General features: G+C 49.1%; 1 protein-coding gene across 7 annotated transcripts in view; it reads right to left on the minus strand.

Moving 5' to 3' along the window:
- MYLK (myosin light chain kinase) overlaps positions 1-18,331 on the minus strand; it is a 337,690-nt gene that overhangs the window by 71,670 nt on the left and 247,689 nt on the right. For all 7 annotated transcript variants that reach the window (XM_049878336.1, XM_049878326.1, XM_049878354.1 and 4 more), the window contains one exon: positions 10,968-11,054. In XM_049878336.1, coding sequence (XP_049734293.1) covers positions 10,968-11,054 — 87 coding nt within the window. The remainder of the gene's footprint in view (positions 1-10,967; positions 11,055-18,331) is intronic.

Raw genomic sequence — 18,331 nt, forward strand, 5'->3', positions numbered from 1 at the left:
ATCCCTTTCTCAAAAAAAAAAAAACAACCAGACAAACAAAACAACCAAACCTGTTGCCAATGAGTCAATTCCGACTCATAGCAACCCTATAGGACAGAGTAGAACTGCCCCACAGGGCTTCCAGGGAGCGGCTGGTGGATTTGAACTGCTGACCATTTGGTTAACAGCTGAGTTCTTAACCACTGTGCCACCAGCAGGACTTCACCCCTTTCTCTAACATCCCATTTTTTTGTACCAGCCACTGTTGGGGAGGAATATCCCAGAAGAACAACAACAAAACAAAAAAACTCAACCATCTTTACAAATCTGTTACTGGGACAGGCAAGAAGGGCAGGGCATCAACCTTCTATTTCTCACTCGATCTGCCCCTCTGAGAAGGAACTTGTGCCCCGGCAGACAGTGAGCCCTGGGAGCACCCCTCCCCTGCATCATAGCAAGTACTTCGCTCAAGGCTGCCCTCAGGCCCGGACCTCTCCCCTGAGCTCTCACCTGTACATTCAACCACCTGGTCATCATCTTATCTCCCGTGCAGGTGTTAATCAAGTATTGCAAGCTCAACACATTCGAAACCAAATCTAGGATCTTCTCCCGAAACCTGCTTCTCTTCCTTGCCTCACCCAGGGTCCCCTCGCTGCCATGTCCGCTCACTGTCAATTCCGCCTACTAAATACCTCCTCGGTCTGCCACTTTTCTGCATCCCCTTCATCTAAATGGTACCACCTCCTAGGCCTCTGGTCCCCTGTCCTCATCCCGAACAGATCTCCCCCGCTCTGGCCAGAGTGATCTTTCTCAAATGCGATCAGATGTTACTCCACTGCTTAGAACTCTCCAGTGGCTGCCCAGTGTCACTTGGGATCAAGTTGAAACTCATCCTAGAAGGGTTTTTGAGATCTGTCCCTGGCTTTCATCTCCAGCCTTCTTTTTTGCTGTTCCCTTTTGGAGACTGCCCTCACCCATGCCCACCATACTCGGTATCAGCAGTTGTCCAAACTGAGCATGCATGGTGATCACCTGGGCCCCAGCTGCTTATGATGCTACTGGTGTATGCGTCGTATTTTGGAAAGCACTGAGCTGTACTGTATACTCTTTATCTGTCAGATTCTGCAATGCCATGCTCCTGGCACATGCTGGACCCAGCTCAGGTATCACCACTGCCAGGTGGGGCTTTGTGCCCCTCCTAGGTCCTTCTACCACAGAACTCATCACAAGCCATTGCAGTTGCAGAAATGCCTCAATGGTAAGGTCCCGGAGGGCAGGAACAGTATCCGTCTTCTTCACCTTCTATATCCCCAGTGTCTGGCACAGGACCTGGCACATGCTTGATAAGTAGCTATTAAAGGGATGAGTGGAACCCCCGAGGATCTTTGTTAGCCTGGGAAGGCCCAGGGAACACTCCACTCCACCCCAGGGCTCTGTTGCTAAGGATTCAGCTCTGGGACTTGAATCCTGTGCAACTTTCCACGTAAAAGGAGGAGGCATCCTGCTCTGACACCTCCCCAAGAAAAACTGCCACGTACTGAGCCGTCTACCCTCATATTGGGAGACGGAGGCTAGAAGAAGAGAAGGTGCCCAACAAAAACATCACGAATCAAAGAGTCAAATTTGGAAGAGTCCTGAGAAGCTAGAGGCCAGTTCCCTTACCGTCTGGGTAGCCCATCTTTGGCTTCTGTGCCACCCTGCCTGAGCCTTAGCCTTAGTTCTGGCCCAGCGAACAGTCCTTCTGCCCTCGGAGGAGGAGATCAGCACCCCACAGAGGTTTCTGGCCTGCTCAATCTGAAGGACAGAAGTACTTCTCTTCCCTCTCTTTCTGACACCCATAAACCAGCAAGGCAGATAGATCAGAGCAAGCCCTTGGGAGATGTTTACAGAGGCTGAAGGTGGCTGACACGATCAAGAGGTCTGAGATCATGGAAAGCTCAGGGAGAAACAGGGAGCCGTAGCCACAGCCTCGGGTACAGGGGGGTCCTGGGGTTGTCCTCTCTGGAGGCATTTCCCTTTTTAGGTAGTTCACTAAGAACAGACATCAAACTCTTCTCAATTCCCAAAACCAGCATTAACTTTCTGCTAAAAGCTCCTGAAGGGAATTTAGCTTTGGGTTAAGCGTGGAGTGAGCACCCGCCCCACTGGGCTGTGCAGTCAGGGAGTTACAGTGGGAGCCTGGAGATGGAAGGGTGAATCCTAGTGGCCCACACTGGGGCAGGTTCGCGGCCTGGTGACTTGACTGCTCCCCCACTGCACATACTTTTAAACCCAGCCCCCTTCCAATGCTTTCTTACAGACCTGTGGAGAAATCTTGTTTGTTTTTCCACAACTAACATTTCTGGGCAAGTTTCCTCCTCACATACCCCTCACAGCAAAGGCTGTCACATAAGAAGATTCCAGAGGAACACTGCTCCTCTTGTTACTGCAAGTACCCATACTCCAGACCCCAGGACACAGAATGTCAAGACAGTTTCGAAAGGGGCAGCCAAGCAGTGCCAGGGCTGTGTGATGGGTGCCCTCCAGGCCCTCTCTGGGGAGGATCTGTCTTGCCATTTAACTGGCTGGCAGACACTGATGGCTGTGGGAGACACAAGGAGAGCTGGGGAAGGACCTGGAGATGGCAGTGGGTGGCTGGAGGGTAGGCACTCTCACTCCTCATTGACTGACCCTTTGGTTGGAGGTACCTGGAGTTGGTGCCAGCTTTCAAAGACATTCATGGAAACACTCCAGCCTCTCTCCCAGGGTCCCACATCTTTCACTGCCAGGCAAGTCTTTATGCCAAATCTCAATACTTCTAGCATTTCCGTCCAGTCTTTTGAATCCTATCTGGATTTAATATTCCCATGTCCTAGAAAGAATGTTTAGAAGAAGGATTTGATAATGGGGAAACCGTTCGTGAAAACTGGGCACTGCTTCTGATATCCAAAGGTGCTTTCAAATTGACATGACTTTTGGTTTCAGAGAAAGACACATCTGGGAGGCCAAGGCAAAGAGATCCAAAGGCACTGTAATCTGGGGTGGTCCACTGTGGTGGCTGAAGCCACAGCTACCAACATCATGAAGCGCAGGCCAAGGCTAGGCATGGGACACAAAGGGATGTTCCACTGGCATCATCCCCAAACACAGAACTATGGTAGAGAACAGGATCCTTAAAGTACAGGGATTCATGAGCTCACTGGAAAAATCAGATACTGATTGTATACCCACTTAGGGACCAGGCACTGGGCTGGGCCCTGAAGTTTCAGAGATGGACAGTATCTCACTCTTGTCCTCAAGTTGTAAATGCCCAATATGGACGTTCATCTAGCTCTTTTCTAAAAGCTCATCAGTAATACAGACTGACAGAAGGAAACCCTGAGTTTCAGTAAATTGGCATTGCCTTGTCTATTTTTTTCTAAGAACATGTTTTAAGCCACACAGGCAGCCTGCATCTCCCTTCACACAAAATTCTCAAGGGCTCTCCCGGCCATTTATCTCCCCTCCAGTTGCAACACCCCAAACTTAGTCCTTATGCTGAAGGTCTCCTTCCCTTCAGGGTGTTTTTACTTCTGAGCTTCCTAAACCATGCTTGCTGTAGCTTCACAGTTTAGGAGATAAAGGAGAGTTAGTCGCCTCCCCTGGACTGGGTCTCAAAGCATTCCATTGAGTGACATACTGTGAGAATTGGAAGAGGCCTTGGGGTCAGCTGGAGAAACTCCCATTTTACAGATGAGGAATCCGAGGTCTAGAGTGACAAAGGGCTTTGAACAAGGCCATATGTTTAGTGACAGACCGAGACCTTTGTCTCTTGGTTTCTAGGCCAATGGCATTCTTCTGTGCCTTGTGCCTGAGCACTGCCCCAGAACCGTCACAGTAAACCAGCTTCCGGAAGTCCATCAAGTAGGGACTGCCTCCCTACTCCCCATACTTCAGGCTAAGGAGTCTTGAATGCTTTCTCCCCTGGAGCCTATGTACTTCTCTCCTGGTCTTTCTCCAAAGGCAGAGAGGACTCCTGCTCTGGGCTGGAGGAGTGGGCAAAGCACTCTAGGAGAGCAAGTGTTAAATTCCCTCCTCGATGGGAAAGGGAGCCATAAAGCACACTATTGGGATAACTGATAAAAACTGGATACAAATCGTAGATTAGATGATAGTATTGATTCGGTGTTAAATTTCCTGATTTTAATAATTGTAGTTATGTTCTAAGGAGATACACAATGAGATATTTAATGGTAAAGGGCATGCTGTCTCTAACTTATCCTTATAGATCTATATCTAAATTTAGAGAATATCTAGAGAATTATAAAACAACGGAACAAAATGTAACCAATTGGTGAATCAAGGTAAGGAGTATACAGGGGTTCCCTGTATTATTCCTGTAACTTTTCTGAAAATTTGGAATTATATACAAATAATTTTAAAAATCCCCAAAACTTGCATTGAGAGGCATGCTGCAAATACTCTGCCAGGTCCCAAGACCTGGGGAAGCTGCCAGCTGCCTCCCCCCTTCTCCTCCAGCTTTAAAGGAAGCCAATTCCCTGCTTCTTCCCACTGCCACCCAGTGGGACTGAGTGGGGGAAGGAGGGAAGCACCACTCAGGCTCATGTGGACAGCACAAAGTGTGGCCCTGAGGAGCAGGGTGTTGTGGCAGGAATGCGGGTCAAGGTTGGAATCACAGTTCCACACCTTATCAGCTGTAAGACCTTGGGCAGGACAATTTCATTCTCTAAGGCTCAGTTTTGCTCATCTGTAAAATGGGAACAATATCTATTTGTAGCAAAGGTGACTGAGACTTGCCTGAAGTGGCACAGACTGAGTACCTAATGTGTGGGAAGGAGCCCTAGTGGTACAATGGTTAAGTGCTTGGCCGCTAACCAAAAGGCTGGCGGTTCGAAACTACCCAGCAGCTAGGGAGAAAGACCTGGCATCTACTTCCACAAAGATTACAGCCAAGACAACCCTATGGGGCAGTTCTACCCTGCCACATGGGGCCCTTATGAGTCGAAAACACCTCAACGGCACCAAACAACATGTATGACCGTCAGCTGACCCTGACTCAGGTACCTCCATGATATGCATTCTAGCATCTGTGCAGTTTCTCCCCGCTCCATCTCCACCCCTCAATTTTAACATTCCTCTTCAAACCAAACCACTTTTCCTCTCCTCCTTCATGACCTGGCTCAGAGTTTCCCGTAATCTTCCCCAAACACCCCCACCTCCCTCCAGCACTTGTGAGTTTCTGGCAGGTTAACTTACACTTTTGTTAGTTTTCTGTCACGTGTCACCTTAGGTTGGGGCAGACCGACTTGGGCTTTCCTACAGACTCAGCAGTGGCTGTGCTCACAGGGGCCCTGAGGCCAGGGTGTGGCTGTGAGAGCTGCTCAGGCTCATACCTGACAGCTCTCCGAAAAGGCTGAGCACCTGAGCTGGGGAGAGAGGGATCTGGCCACCATCTGTTTGACAAGAAAAATCACTCAGCTTTCCCTTGGTCACTGACAGGAAAGACGGATTTTCTGGTTAGATTAGGTACTTCTCAGCCCCTGACAAAAATGAACAAACATACACAGCCAGGCCACTCGAGGACAAGAGTCTTTGGAATTTCTCATGGAATCAGGGATGTCTGGGATTGAGGAAGGCAGTGCTACGAGAAAAAGGCCAGTTGCAGAAGTCTATAGACTGCATGATTCCATTTTGGTGGAAAAAACCCAACTGATGTATTTGCAGGTATATACAGGTGGTGCCCAAAAACTTAGGACGTATTTGAGTTATGATGAACTGCACTTATGGCTGTCTGTTTTTTTTTTTTTTGTAAACCTTATCATTAGTAGGAAACCCTAGGGCACAGTGGTTAAGTGCTATGGCTGCTAACCAAAAGATCCATAGTTCGAATCCACCGGGTGCTCCTTGAAAATTCTATAGGGCAGTTCTACTCTGTCCTGTGGGGTCGCTATGAGTCAGAAATTGACTCAACAGGAACGGGTTTGGTTTTCTGGTATCATTAGTAATACGTACTACATACAATGCTAAAATATTTCTGTGAGTTAATATATAATGCTTCTAACCCCCAAAGACAAATAAAAGTCAGATGAATAAAGATACTGATAATAAAAGGCAATTACAATGAAAACTAAAAAAAATGAGGTATTCGACTTACCTCAGAACCGACTTACGACGGAGTCGTGGGAACGGAACCCCGTCGTAAGTCGGGGACTACCTGTATACGTAAATGCACAGAAAAAAGTAATTGTGAGTATATTTGGGGAGGTTAGTGAAATTGGGTGTAGATGAAAGAGGGATTCTATTTTCTACCTGGTATACTTCTGTTATTCAAAGTATTTAAACAAAAATGTATTCATGTATAACTTGTGTAATTCATAAGCAATAAAAATTACCCCCAAAAGTGAGAAAAGAACTGGGGGCAGACTTAAAAAGACACCTCATTCATGTCGTTTCTCTGGGAAGCCTCCCGAGAAGGAAGCCCTGTAGCATCCTTCAACACCCAGGTGGCCGTGGTGCTAGTGTTCTCAGGGCCCCAGAGGGTAACAGGCTGGGGTGGTGGGAGGCTGGGGAGATGTACCATAAAGGGATACAAGGTGGACATCACTGTAAGTGGAGAGCACACACTCCTACAGGGGGGGCAGTAAGATGACTGTTGTGGGAGAAAGACGTGGCAGTCTGCTTCCATAAAGATTACAGCCTTGGAAACCCTATGGGGCAGTTCTACTCTGTCCTATAGAGTTGCTACGAGTTGGAATCAACTTGACAATGTTTTTTTTTTGTGTGTGTGTGTGTGTGGAAACCTTGGTGATGGAATGGTTAAGAGTGTAGCTGCTAACCAGAAGGCCAGCAGTTCGAATTCACCAGGTGCTCCTTGGAAACCCTATGGGGGGCAGTTCTACTCTGTCCTACAGGGTCTCTACGAGTCTGAATTGACTTAATGGCAACGGGTTTGGTTTTTTGTTGCTTTTTTTTTTTTGGTCAGAAGTCCTGGTGACCCAGTGGTGAAAGCACCTGGCTGCTAGCTAAAAGGTAGGCAGTTCGAACCGATCAGCAGCTCCGCAGGAGGAAGATGTAGAAAACTGCTTCTGTAAAGATTACAGCCTTGGAAACCCTATGGGGCTGTTCTACTCTGTCCTATAGGGTCACTATGAGTTGGAACTGACTCAATGGCAATAGATTTTTTTTTCTTGTAAGACAACTGAGGTACAATGGTTAAGCGCTTGGCTGCCAACCAAAAGGTTGGTGGTTTGAACCCACCCAGCCGCTCTGCAGGAGAAAAACCTGGCTATCTGCTCCTATAAAGATTACAGCCTAGAAAACCCTATGGGGCAGTTTTATTCTGTCACATGGGGTCACTATGAGTCAAAAAAGACTCTACCGACCCTGACAACAACAACAAGACAACTAATGTAAGCAAGGAAGCTCTCTACACAGATAAAAAGCAAACCAAACTAGTTGCCATCGAGTCAATTCTGACTCATAGCAATCTCATGTGTGCAGAGCAGAACTGTGGTCCATAGGGTTTTCAAGGCTGTAACCTTTGGAAGCAGATTGCCAGGCCTTTCTCCTGAAGTGCCTCTGGGTGGGTCTGAACCACCAACCTTTCAGCAGATAAGCATCACCTACTGGGAGTTAATCAAGTCATGAATTGTTTTATGTGTTTGTTTTCTGTGGAGATGAAGCACTTTCTGCCAGCCCTGTCCCCACCCCCCTCCAAGCAGTAACAATGACTGAGCCCCAAGATTTGCTCCCTCTTTAGGGGTAAGAGAATCATGACTTCAGTCTTACTCCCTCCCTAGAGACCAGAGATGGGCTACTGAGATACTCTGAGAACCTTGGCATGAGAGGCAGTTCCATGCTTAACAAACACTGTAGAAGAAAGTCCCCTTCTTCTTCTCAAGACCCACAGTGCAGCAGGCACCTGGCTTCCCTCTAGAATAGCTGGTCTCCACCTTGACTGCAGACTGGAAGGCCCTAGGAAGCTTAGCAAATACCGAACCCTGGATCCCATCCCCGGACATTCTGATTTCATGAGCCTGGGATGCAGCCTGGGCATTAGTGTTTTAAACGCTCCCCAGGTGAATCTAATATGCAGCCAGGGTCCAGGGCAAGTGCCGTAGAATTGGATGCTGACAACTTGATGGGGGTTATCCACAGCTTTTTCTCCTCCAGGGCAAAGAGCCCAGCTCCTGTCTCTGCTCCTTGTCTCCAGCTTGTTTTTCTTCTTCACCACTCTCCTCTGACCCCACCTTACTACCCTCAGGACTCCACTGGAATGGCTGTGCCAGGGCTAGGGGTGGGAGGCTGCTAACCTTCCAGCTCATACCCCAAGCACTCCTGCTTCTGCCCCCAGGAGAAATAAGCAACCACGCCATATCCTCAGGGATGGATTACCCAATAAACAAGGTACTCACGGGCTTACTTGTGCTTACTAACTCATCTGTAGTGCACAATTTCATCTGTTTCAAAGATGTGGTGAAACCCGTGTGAAATTGTGCACAACAGATTAATAAGTAAACACAATTAAACCTCACGTACCTTGATTGCTTTAAACTTATGCATCCCTTGCTTACTGGCTAATCCGCCCCTGCATATCCCCAATTCACAGTCACGTGGTGTGCTCCTAGGATCCCTGCGTCTCTTCTGCTCATAGTTCCCCATAACTAACACAGCACGGACTCAAGTAATCCTTTTGGAAAATAAGATTATTAGCCCATTCTTATTAGGTTTTTCTTAGAATTGCTTATGCGTACCCAACAACTTATTAAATGTCCACTGTTAGGTATCTGAGGTTCTCCACTCAGGTTGAATATCCATGAGAAGTTATGATTCCCGTTTGGCTGCCTGGACTCTGAAGGCTGAGTATCCCCCGATGGCCCAGCTTGTATATGCTCAAAGAACCCAAATTCATCATTAGAAAGGTAAATACGTTGCTTAAGATGAAAAGAGAGAAAAACTAAATAAAAAAAACAATGCCTTGTAATGGGAAAAGAGAACTCTTCGAATTAGCTAGCCGGCTCAATGACCTTCCTCTGTTAGTATGGGTAATTAAAAGGTCGGCTTTTGTTTGTTTTAAACACACACAGAGTGTGTTGGGGATGCCCAAGCAACTCCACACCCTCTGGTAAAATGGGGGACATCAAAGCATAGTTCCGCTAAGAAAACTAGACCAATAATTAATCTGCTGGAGAAGCCAGGGCTACATTATGACTTTTGTGGGCTTTAGGTGCTTTTGCCTCTATGGGGCTTTTTCCTCCCCCAAAAAATAAATACCTATGTACGTATATTTGTGCACGTGTGCATGCAAGCGTCTGTGTGTGTGTGTATTATGACTGCATTGGTAGAGATGAATATATTACTATTATGACTTAATTAAAACACTTTCTTGCACTAAAAGTTTTTTCTTTTCTTCTACTTTTATAAGAAAACATTTTTGTGAGCCCCTAAAAGTATTATGAATGCTTGGCACTGTGCCTAATGGGTAAGTTGGCCCTGAGGAAAGCAGAGATCCAAAAAGAGGGAGATAGCTGTCCCGAGTTACATGAGAAGCTCCTTTCTCCCTTGACTCTTTGTACCACAATCGCAATGTGATTCTAAGAGGCACTAATAAGGGCCCACTGCGTTAGTATGAGCTGGGATCCACTCCACGGCCATGCGATGAGCAAGGTACTGCGCGTGCGTGAATAAGCCTGGTCTGATGCTCGGCTGCTAAAAGAAAGGTCAGTGGTTCAAACCCACCAGTGGCCCCATGGAAGAAAGAGGTGACAGTCTGCTTCCATACAGATAACAGCCTTGGAAACCCTATGGGGCAGTTCTACTCTGTCTTATAGGGTCACTATGAGTTGGGATCAACTCGACGGCAACGGGCGGGAGGGGGGAGGCGCTATGGGAACTTAGGAGATCAGGAGGGAGGATGAGACACAGACCCATAACCCTAACACTGGAAGAAGATAGCCCATGGCAGAAGCAGGTGCTAAGTGCTTTAGGGGGCCACAGGAGGAAACAGAGACCGAGCACAGGGATGAGACAGTTTTTCAGTGGGACTCACCAGGTGAAGGCAAGGGGAAGGTGTTCCAGGGGAGAGGCACTAGAGCAGAGGCACGAGGGAAGGAACGTCAGGCAGTGGTCGGGGCAGCGAGGCACTCAGAATGGCTTGAGTATACAACAGAAGTACAGGAGTTGGGGGCCAGAGCTCAGAAAGAGAAACTGAGGCCAGGTCACACACGGGAACATGTGTGCACATATGTGGCACATGTCGCTGGCAGTACATGTACAGAGGCTTGATGGGGACCGGGGGGGACTCTGTATGGGATTTGACAGAGTAGAACTGCCCCATAAGGTTTCCAGGGAACCACTGAACGATTCAACCTTTTGGTTAACAGCCGAGCTGTTAACCACTGCACCGCCAGGGCACCTTAATAAGGGGCCCTAGTGGTGTAATGGAAGGTCTAATAAGGAGCCCTTGTGGCTCAATGGTTAAGTGCTTGGCTGCTAACTGAAAGGTTGGCAGTTCGAACCCACACAACAGGTCCGTGGCAGAAAGACCTGGCAGTCTGTGAAGACTACAGCCTTGGAAACCCTATGGGGCAGTTCTACTCTGTCACGTGGGGTGGCTATGAGTTGGAATCGGCTCCACAGCACCTAAAAATAACAACTGATGGATGGATTCAACTGGGGAGACTAGAAGAAGCTCTGATAGAGGACTGGTGAGAAGTGAAAAGGGGTGACTGAGGCTGAGGGTGGACATGGGTAGGAGGAGACAGAGGAGAGATATGCAACCCAACCCAAGCTATAGAGAGGAGAGGGAGAGAAGGAGGTGGGTCTGAGAAAAGGCCACCAGCTGAGTTGCCAGGAGTTCACTAGGCACTCTGGGGCAGTGGGGCAGGAGCCAGACTTAGGGGAGCTGAGGTGAGAGTGGGTGACCAGGAAGTAGGAGCCTCTGACCCACCCCTCAGCCCTGGGGTTCTCTAGACCCTGTTTTTGCCCAGTAAAGTTGAAAGGTAACTTACTCTCTGTTCCTAGCACGGTGGAAAGAGAGCTCTTAGGTCTACGGGATTTCATTTCCGGGGCCTTGGCATTCTCACTGGTGGGAGCATCTAGAACAAAACAAGTAAAAACAAGTATCAGTCACAGCTGCCCTAGGAAATGGGCAGAGGAGGTATCTCAGTCAAAACTATACACCCCTTCCTCCTTCCCATGACCACGGAGCAGAACGGAGCCTGAGGCCACAGCACCCACTCCCGCAGAGCACCAAGGGCACATTGGCTCCACCGGGCCTTCTAAAGCAGCTTATGAGAGCACAGTGACCGTGGCAAGATGAATGGACAGGCCATCCTAGGCCGTCCTCGGTGGCAGGCTCACGCTCTCAGAACTAACATCACTTGGTGTAACTGGCAGGGCTGGGAGAGAGTTGTCTCCCCTCTGCTCACTTCTTCCTATCTTTTTCCTTCACTGGGTCTTGACTCAGGCTAAATGTTCTGGATTTTCAGAAGCTGGCTCTGTACAGAGAGGCCTTCCATACAGAGGAAGAGGGGCCATATCCCTGCATGTGGGCTCACAGTCTGGGGTGGGGCTTGCAGCCTCTGGTTCCTCAGACTTCATTCTACAGATGGCCACTGACTCCAGATCAGACACAATAACAAGTGAGTAGCTGGCATGCCCTCCCCCTACTCCACGTGTGAGCCCTGCACCCATCTTGGAGACTTCTGCTACCAGTAACCTGTCACTGTTGAGTTGATTCTGACTCCTAGTGACGCTAGGTGTGTCACAGTAGAACTGTGCTCCATAGGGTTTTCAATGGCTGATTTTTCAGAAATAGATCACCGGGCCTTTCTTCCGAGGTGCCTCTGGGTGGACTCGAACCTCCAACCTTTCATTTAGCAGCCAAGCATGTTAACTGTTTGCACCACCCAGGGATTCCTCCTCAAAGCAGACCCAATGAAACCCTGCATCAGCAGCATTCTGGGCAGAAAAGAAAATGCTGAGAAGGCAAGCACACAGCTCCTTAGGCCTGTACTCCATATTCCATTTTCGGGGTTAATGGAAAGAAGGGTGGACAATGCCAGAGAAACCCTCCCATATCGGAGCAGTCGGGAAACATCACTCTGGGCTGGGGCTGGTGGAAGACCCTCTCTCAGCCCTGAGGAGACTGGACTTGAGGAAGTGGTGGGGAAACCAGCCAGGGCCTGGGATAAGCAGAGCTGGCTGTACTGCTATCACTATGCCCCAGCATTTTTGCTGCCCTTCCTCTCCCCCACACCCCAACAGTCTTCGGGAACAGTGCTGGAGGGAGCCTCCCCCTCAGAGCCTCTTTCCTGTCCATCCTGTCCTTTTCCTGCTTCAAGAAGAGAGGAAGCTCAGTGGGAAGAAGGAGGGGGTGGGACTTTCCAGCTGAGGCTGCATTCCTGTGGCTTGGCTGGGGATGGGGAGGAAGGGCCATCTCACTGTCCCTGCCTCCAGGATGGGCAAGTTGGTCTGTAACACAGACTCCTGCCCCCTCTCTCCTGGATGGGGCTCCTGGGGCTTTGGGGAGGGGTGGGCATAGGAAACAGAAGAGCAGGGCTGGGGACGTGCCCATCCCTGGCATACAGGCTCTCAGAACACTCAGCTGGATGCGTTTCTTCTTCTATTGGTTAAGGGCTCAAACAAAGGTTGGTGGTTTGAACCCACCAGCCACTCTGTGGAAGAAAGATGGGGCAGTGTCATGGATTGAATTATGTCCCCCAAAAATGTGTGTATGAACTTGGTTAGGCCATGATTCCAGTATTTTGTGGTTGTCCTCCATTTTGTGATTGTGATTATATGTTAAAGAGGACTAGGGTAGGATTTTAACACCCTTACCAGGTCACACCCCTGAGCCAAGGTAAAGGGAGTTTCCCCGGGGTGTGGCCTGTACCACCTTTTATCCCTCAAGAGATAAAAAGTAAGGGGAGCTAGCAGAGAGTGGGGGGGCCTCATACCACAAAGAAAGCAGTGCTGGGAGCAGAGCATGTCCTTTGGACCTGAGGTTTCTGCACTGAGATGCTCTCAGACCAAGGGAAGATTGATGCATCCAAGGACCTTCCTCCAGAGCCAACAGAGAAAGCTTTCCCCTGGAGCCAGTGCCCTGAATTCTGACTTCAAGACTATCGGGGTGTGAGAATAAACTGTCTTTGTTAAAGCCATCCACTTGTGGTGTTTCTGTAATAGCAGCACTAGATGACTAAGACAGTCTGCTTCTGTAAAGATTTAGAGCCTTGGAAACCCTATGGGGCAGTTCTACTCAGTCCTACAGGGTTGCTATGAGTCAGCAACTTGGTGGCAGTAGGTTGGGTTATACAGGGTATCTAGGTCTCTTTACTTCTCCAGAAAGTAGACCTGCCCATGTAAATTCCTCTACACACCATCATTTCTGAGGCCTAAATAGCAGTCACACCTGGTGCAACTAGTAAAAAGGTTAACACCCTCAGCTGCTAATTGCAAGGTTGGGGGTTCAAGTCTACCTATAGGTACCTTGGAAGAAAGGCCTGGTGATTTACTTGTGAAAAATCAGCTATTTTGGAAACGCTATGGAGCACAGTTCTACTGCGACACACATGGGGGCACCATGAGTCAGAATCAATCAACAGCAACTGGTTCTAAATACCAGTCAGGTTTCTTTCCCACCCTCATGCCAGCCCACTGCCAGGTTACCCAGGGATGGAGGCCCTGTGTGGGCACTGTCCAGGCTCGGCAGCTGCTCAGAGGCAGACCAGGCATCTTGTTAAGAAGCTCCAGGGCTGTGGAGGCAATCTCCTAGCAAAAACCTCCAAAAGCCAAACACTTGTAGCTGTAGGAATGACTAAGTGTTGGCGTTAAGTAGAACTTCCTAGCAGTGAGTGACAGGGGACCGAGTGGAGGGACAAAGCTGGAAGAGACCTTTTCGAGCAGCACTTGATACCCGGCCCTAGCCCCCACTCCCCACTACATGTTATCATTCTCCTGTCGCCTTCCTTAAGAGCAAAGCAGCCTCAGATGGTGACTCAGGGGTTCCACCATCTGTAGCTGACACTGTCAGGCTTGTGTCCCACTCCTCAGGGGGCTGCCCACGCCCCAGAGCACCCGATTCCCAGTGTGGACATGGAAGGAGAAGCAGGTATTCTCCAGGGATAATGGCATCCTTAGCTGTAGCAAGGCCTCAGGACATTTGATGGTTCTCAACTTTAACTGTACATTAGAAGCACCTGTACCTAGGTACCTCACCCCTGCAGATCCTGGCTTAAGTGGTCTGGGGTGGGGTCCGGGCATCCGTATTTTCCAGGAGCTCCATAGATGATTCTAATCTGCCACCAGGGTTTGAAAACTAGTCTCTCTCAAGCTGTGTGTGTGTGTGTTGAGGTGGTGGTGATATTTCGGGGCACACTGTGGTGCTGTAAACCAGAGACACAGTGTGAGTCTATAGGTTCCCTTGTCCTGAGACCTCCCTTCTTCCCTTCCTTCAAGATTAACACTTGTGACAATATAAAGAGAGGTGTGCCTAGAGCTTTTGCTTGTGTTTTCTTCTTTTTACGGGATGATACTAGGGGATATAGTAGCCATGCTGGTGCAGTGGTTAATAACCAAAAGGTCAGAGGTTCGAACCCACCAGAGGATCTGTGGGAGACAAAACCTGGTGCTCTGCTCCTGTAAAGATTACAGCCTAGAAAACCCTATGGAGCAGTTTCACTCTGTCACATGGGGTCGCTATGAGTCAGAATCGGCTTGATGGCACACAACAGTAGACGATATAGCTAGTTCTACATTCCTTAGCTTCAACACTCTCTTTGCTACCTTTCTCCCGGTGAGTTCTAGAGCATGAGAGGAAGGAGGAAAAGGAGGATCAGTGTTGTTTTACTGATGGGTAAATTGAGGCACCTGCAAAGAATAAGAGGCCCCGTTTCCCTGAGTTCTTGAAAGAGAGGGAGCAAGGAGTGAGAGATTCCTTCTCTCCTCCTGGCGTTGTGTTCAGCTTTGCTTCCAAACACCCTCAGAGTAGGGATTGAGAGAGGAGGATTCTAGTTTTGGCTTTGTCATCAGCAATCTTGGGGTCTTGGGCAAATAACTTAAGCTGCCCTGTGTCTCTCTTTCCATATCTGTACAAAGGAAACGGCATGCATTTTCTCTTCCTCATGGAATGAGGTACACAGGAGGGAATGCTCTGGAGCCAGAAAAATGCTCATTTACCTATTCATTCATTCCTCCTGGTAATCACATTCCCTCGCCCCCTTCCGAATCTGCTTTAAAATTCTGCACCTCCAATAAAGCCCTGAGCAGCCTGTTTCTGGTCTCTGTATCCACCCTCGCCTCTGGGGCACTGGCCTTGTAAATGCAGGACCCTACAAAGTACTTGGAGCCTTGCTTTGACAAGTTCCTGTGCACCTTAACTTCCCATCTGGCCAGGAGGAAAGGTTCAAGTTTCCCTTTCAAATCAGCACCTCCCAGACTCAGAATCCCTTGTCCCTCTGCAGCCCCACCCCACCTGAAGTGTGGCGCCAAGGGCTATGCAGGCACCCTGGGGCCCAGCCAGGGAGGCTGAGCGCCTGGACCTCCATGAGAACCATGTGCTTAATCAAAACCAGCTTTGTGCTCACACAGCTGCCTGGGGGATAAAAATAATAGTAATAAAGTTTAAAAGCAGCTTGTATTTTCTGTCTATTTTAATCATTTTGTGATGAAATTGAACTCCATTTCTAGATCTGGGCCCCAGGGTTTGAGTCCTTTGCTGGCCTGGCTGTGCCCCCAAAGAAGTATGGGGTAGGAAGACAGAGGTATGGGGAAGTGGGGGACCTCTACATAGAGAGGGAAAACGTATCCTTATATGGACATCACCTCACCCCTCCCACTCCTGGGCTAGCTCTGAACTCCAACCTCCAGGGCAGCACTTTTTTCCTGTCACCCCCAAGAGGTTGGTTTCCTGGGCTCTGACCCTGGGCCAGGAGAAGGAGGTCTTGGGAGGCTGCCAGGAGGGGCCTGGGCTTCCAGGGGCCCATGTGGAGGCAGGGTGGAGAGGGCAGCCCATTCCTTCTTGCTCACTTGCTAGCATAACAGAGAGAGTTTTCAAGTCAGAAACTCCAGCTCCTTTCTGGCTCTGCTATATAGTGCCTTTGAGTCCCTGGGTAAGTTCCTGAGCTTTTCAGAGAACGAACTTTCCTCACTAGGAAAACAAGAATAACGCTTCTCAATAGAAAAGGAGGAGCGGATGAGACAGAAAAGAACGGCTGAAGTCTAATGGGTAGTTACCACCTGCCTGGCACTATACTAAGTGCTTTAGATGCTTGTAGTAGGTTCACCCATATGCAGTCGCTAATATTCAAGTGTTTATGACCTACGAAAATGCAATTTTATTTAGTTCAGCTAATACCCATTGGCTGCCTGTAACGAGGTAAAGAACAAATGTGAAAGTGTGAGCAGACTTACGGATATTACAAGACTGAGTGAGGCCAACAAAGGAAGAGTGGGTTGAAGTCAGCTCAGTGACAATCAGATCTGCCAATGGCCACTGTGACAGTGGACCACAATGGTGAGGAGCCAAGGCTTGGTTTTGAATCACCACCCAGCTAGTTATTAGCTGGGTGAACTTGAGCAAAGCACTCAGTCTCCGTACGCCTTGAGTCAGGTCTTATTACTATCTCTCCCCTTAAACTCTCTTGTTAAGGTCACCAACGCCCTCCATGTTGCCAAGCCCAATGGCCAATGCTCAGAGGCATCTCTGTTAAGCAGAAGCATTTGACACATTGATCACGGTCATTTCTTCTTGAAATTCTCATTGTTTGACTTCTGGGACACCTCTCTCTTCTGGATTTCTTTCATTCCTTCTCAGCCCCCCTCACAGAGTCCTGTCCTGCCCTGCCTCTCAGGGTTGGAATGCCTCCCTCTCTCTTCCTGTCGCCATCCACATGAGGGACCTCCTTCAATCCCAGTGCAATAAATGGTTTCTATAATGCAGATGGCTCCCCATATCCTCCTCCAGCCCTGACCTCTCTCCTCAACTCTACATATCTGCCTGTGTGACATGCCCACTGCGGTGTCTAACGGGCATCTTAAATTTCACACGCACAAACCCTTGATTCCTCCCCCATCACCTGCATTCTGATTTCAGTAAGTGGTTCCACCATTGATCTGCACTCACCACGAAAACCAAAGTCACTTTTGCCTTTCTCTCTCCTTGCCCAATTCATCAGCAAATCCTATCAGCTCTATCATCAAAGTATATTAGGAAACTGATCATTTCCCATCTCTTCCACCACTCCACCAAGTCTAAGCCGCCACTGTCTCTTGCTTGGGCTGTCACAGCAACCTCCACACTGTTCCCCTGCCCTCCCTTTTACCCATCCTTGGACTAGTCACCACACTGTGGTCCTTTAAAAATGTGGATCAGCTGCTAATCCTGCAGAGCTGTTCCCTCACACCTGGAATAAAATCTGGCCCCTGGTCCTCTTCAACCACATGGCTCACCAGTCTGCCCCTTGCTCACGGCTCTCACCACCTGGCCTCCTCACAGCTCAGTGGTCTGCTCTTGCTGCTACATCTTCCCCCTCATTCCTGGGGCTCCTTCCTTCACCTTCTTCAGGTCTGTTCAAATGTCATTCCTCAGAGAGGCCTACAGCAACCACTCTCTCCAAATACAGAACCTCCCTCCCCCATTCCTCTGCTTTACCTTCTTCATGGCAAGTGACATTACCCGGGATCATACCACTTATCTGCTCATCCACATTACTGCCTCTCCCACGCTAGAATGGGAAGTCTCTGAAAGTAGGAACTTGTTCCCTGCTTTTAACTCTAGCCCTAGAGCAGTGCCTGACATAGGGTGAGTGCTAAAATACTTGTTGAATGAATAAACGAATATTAGAATGGGTGCCCTCTGGAACGTCACCTCCTACCACAAACATACACCACCCTCCACGGTCATGGAGTCCCTGACCCCATTGGTAGCTGGCAGTATTTGAGCTGCGGCCAGGTACCGTGGGCCACAGAGGCTGGGGAAGCGAGGCATGTGTTGGGAAGGGCTAGATGAGCCACTGAGGGGGCTAAGGTCTCTTCTGACTCCTATTTTGGGATTTTGGTCTAAGTAGTGCTTGGGCTCCTCCCTCTTCCCCGGGGTCCGGATGAGAGGAAATGGGTCACTAAGGCCAGGTGCGCAGAAGGACTTCCCAGCAGGGAGGGCTGCTACAAAGGGTGACCTGGAACTCTTAGAGAGCAGGCACTGCCATCTTAATTCACAGGGAGGCCGTGCCAGGTTGTGGGAAGGGTACAGGCTTCAGAACCAGATTCACCTGGGTTCACATCCTGCCATGGTAATCCACAAAGCAATGCTCTGTGCAGGGGGGTGGGAACGCTGTGGGCCTTGGAATCAAAGACATTTGGGCTCAAACACTGG

The sequence above is a fragment of the Elephas maximus genome, chromosome 1 (genome assembly GCF_024166365.1).
Source record: "Elephas maximus indicus isolate mEleMax1 chromosome 1, mEleMax1 primary haplotype, whole genome shotgun sequence".
NCBI classification, from domain to species: Eukaryota; Metazoa; Chordata; class Mammalia; order Proboscidea; family Elephantidae; genus Elephas; species Elephas maximus.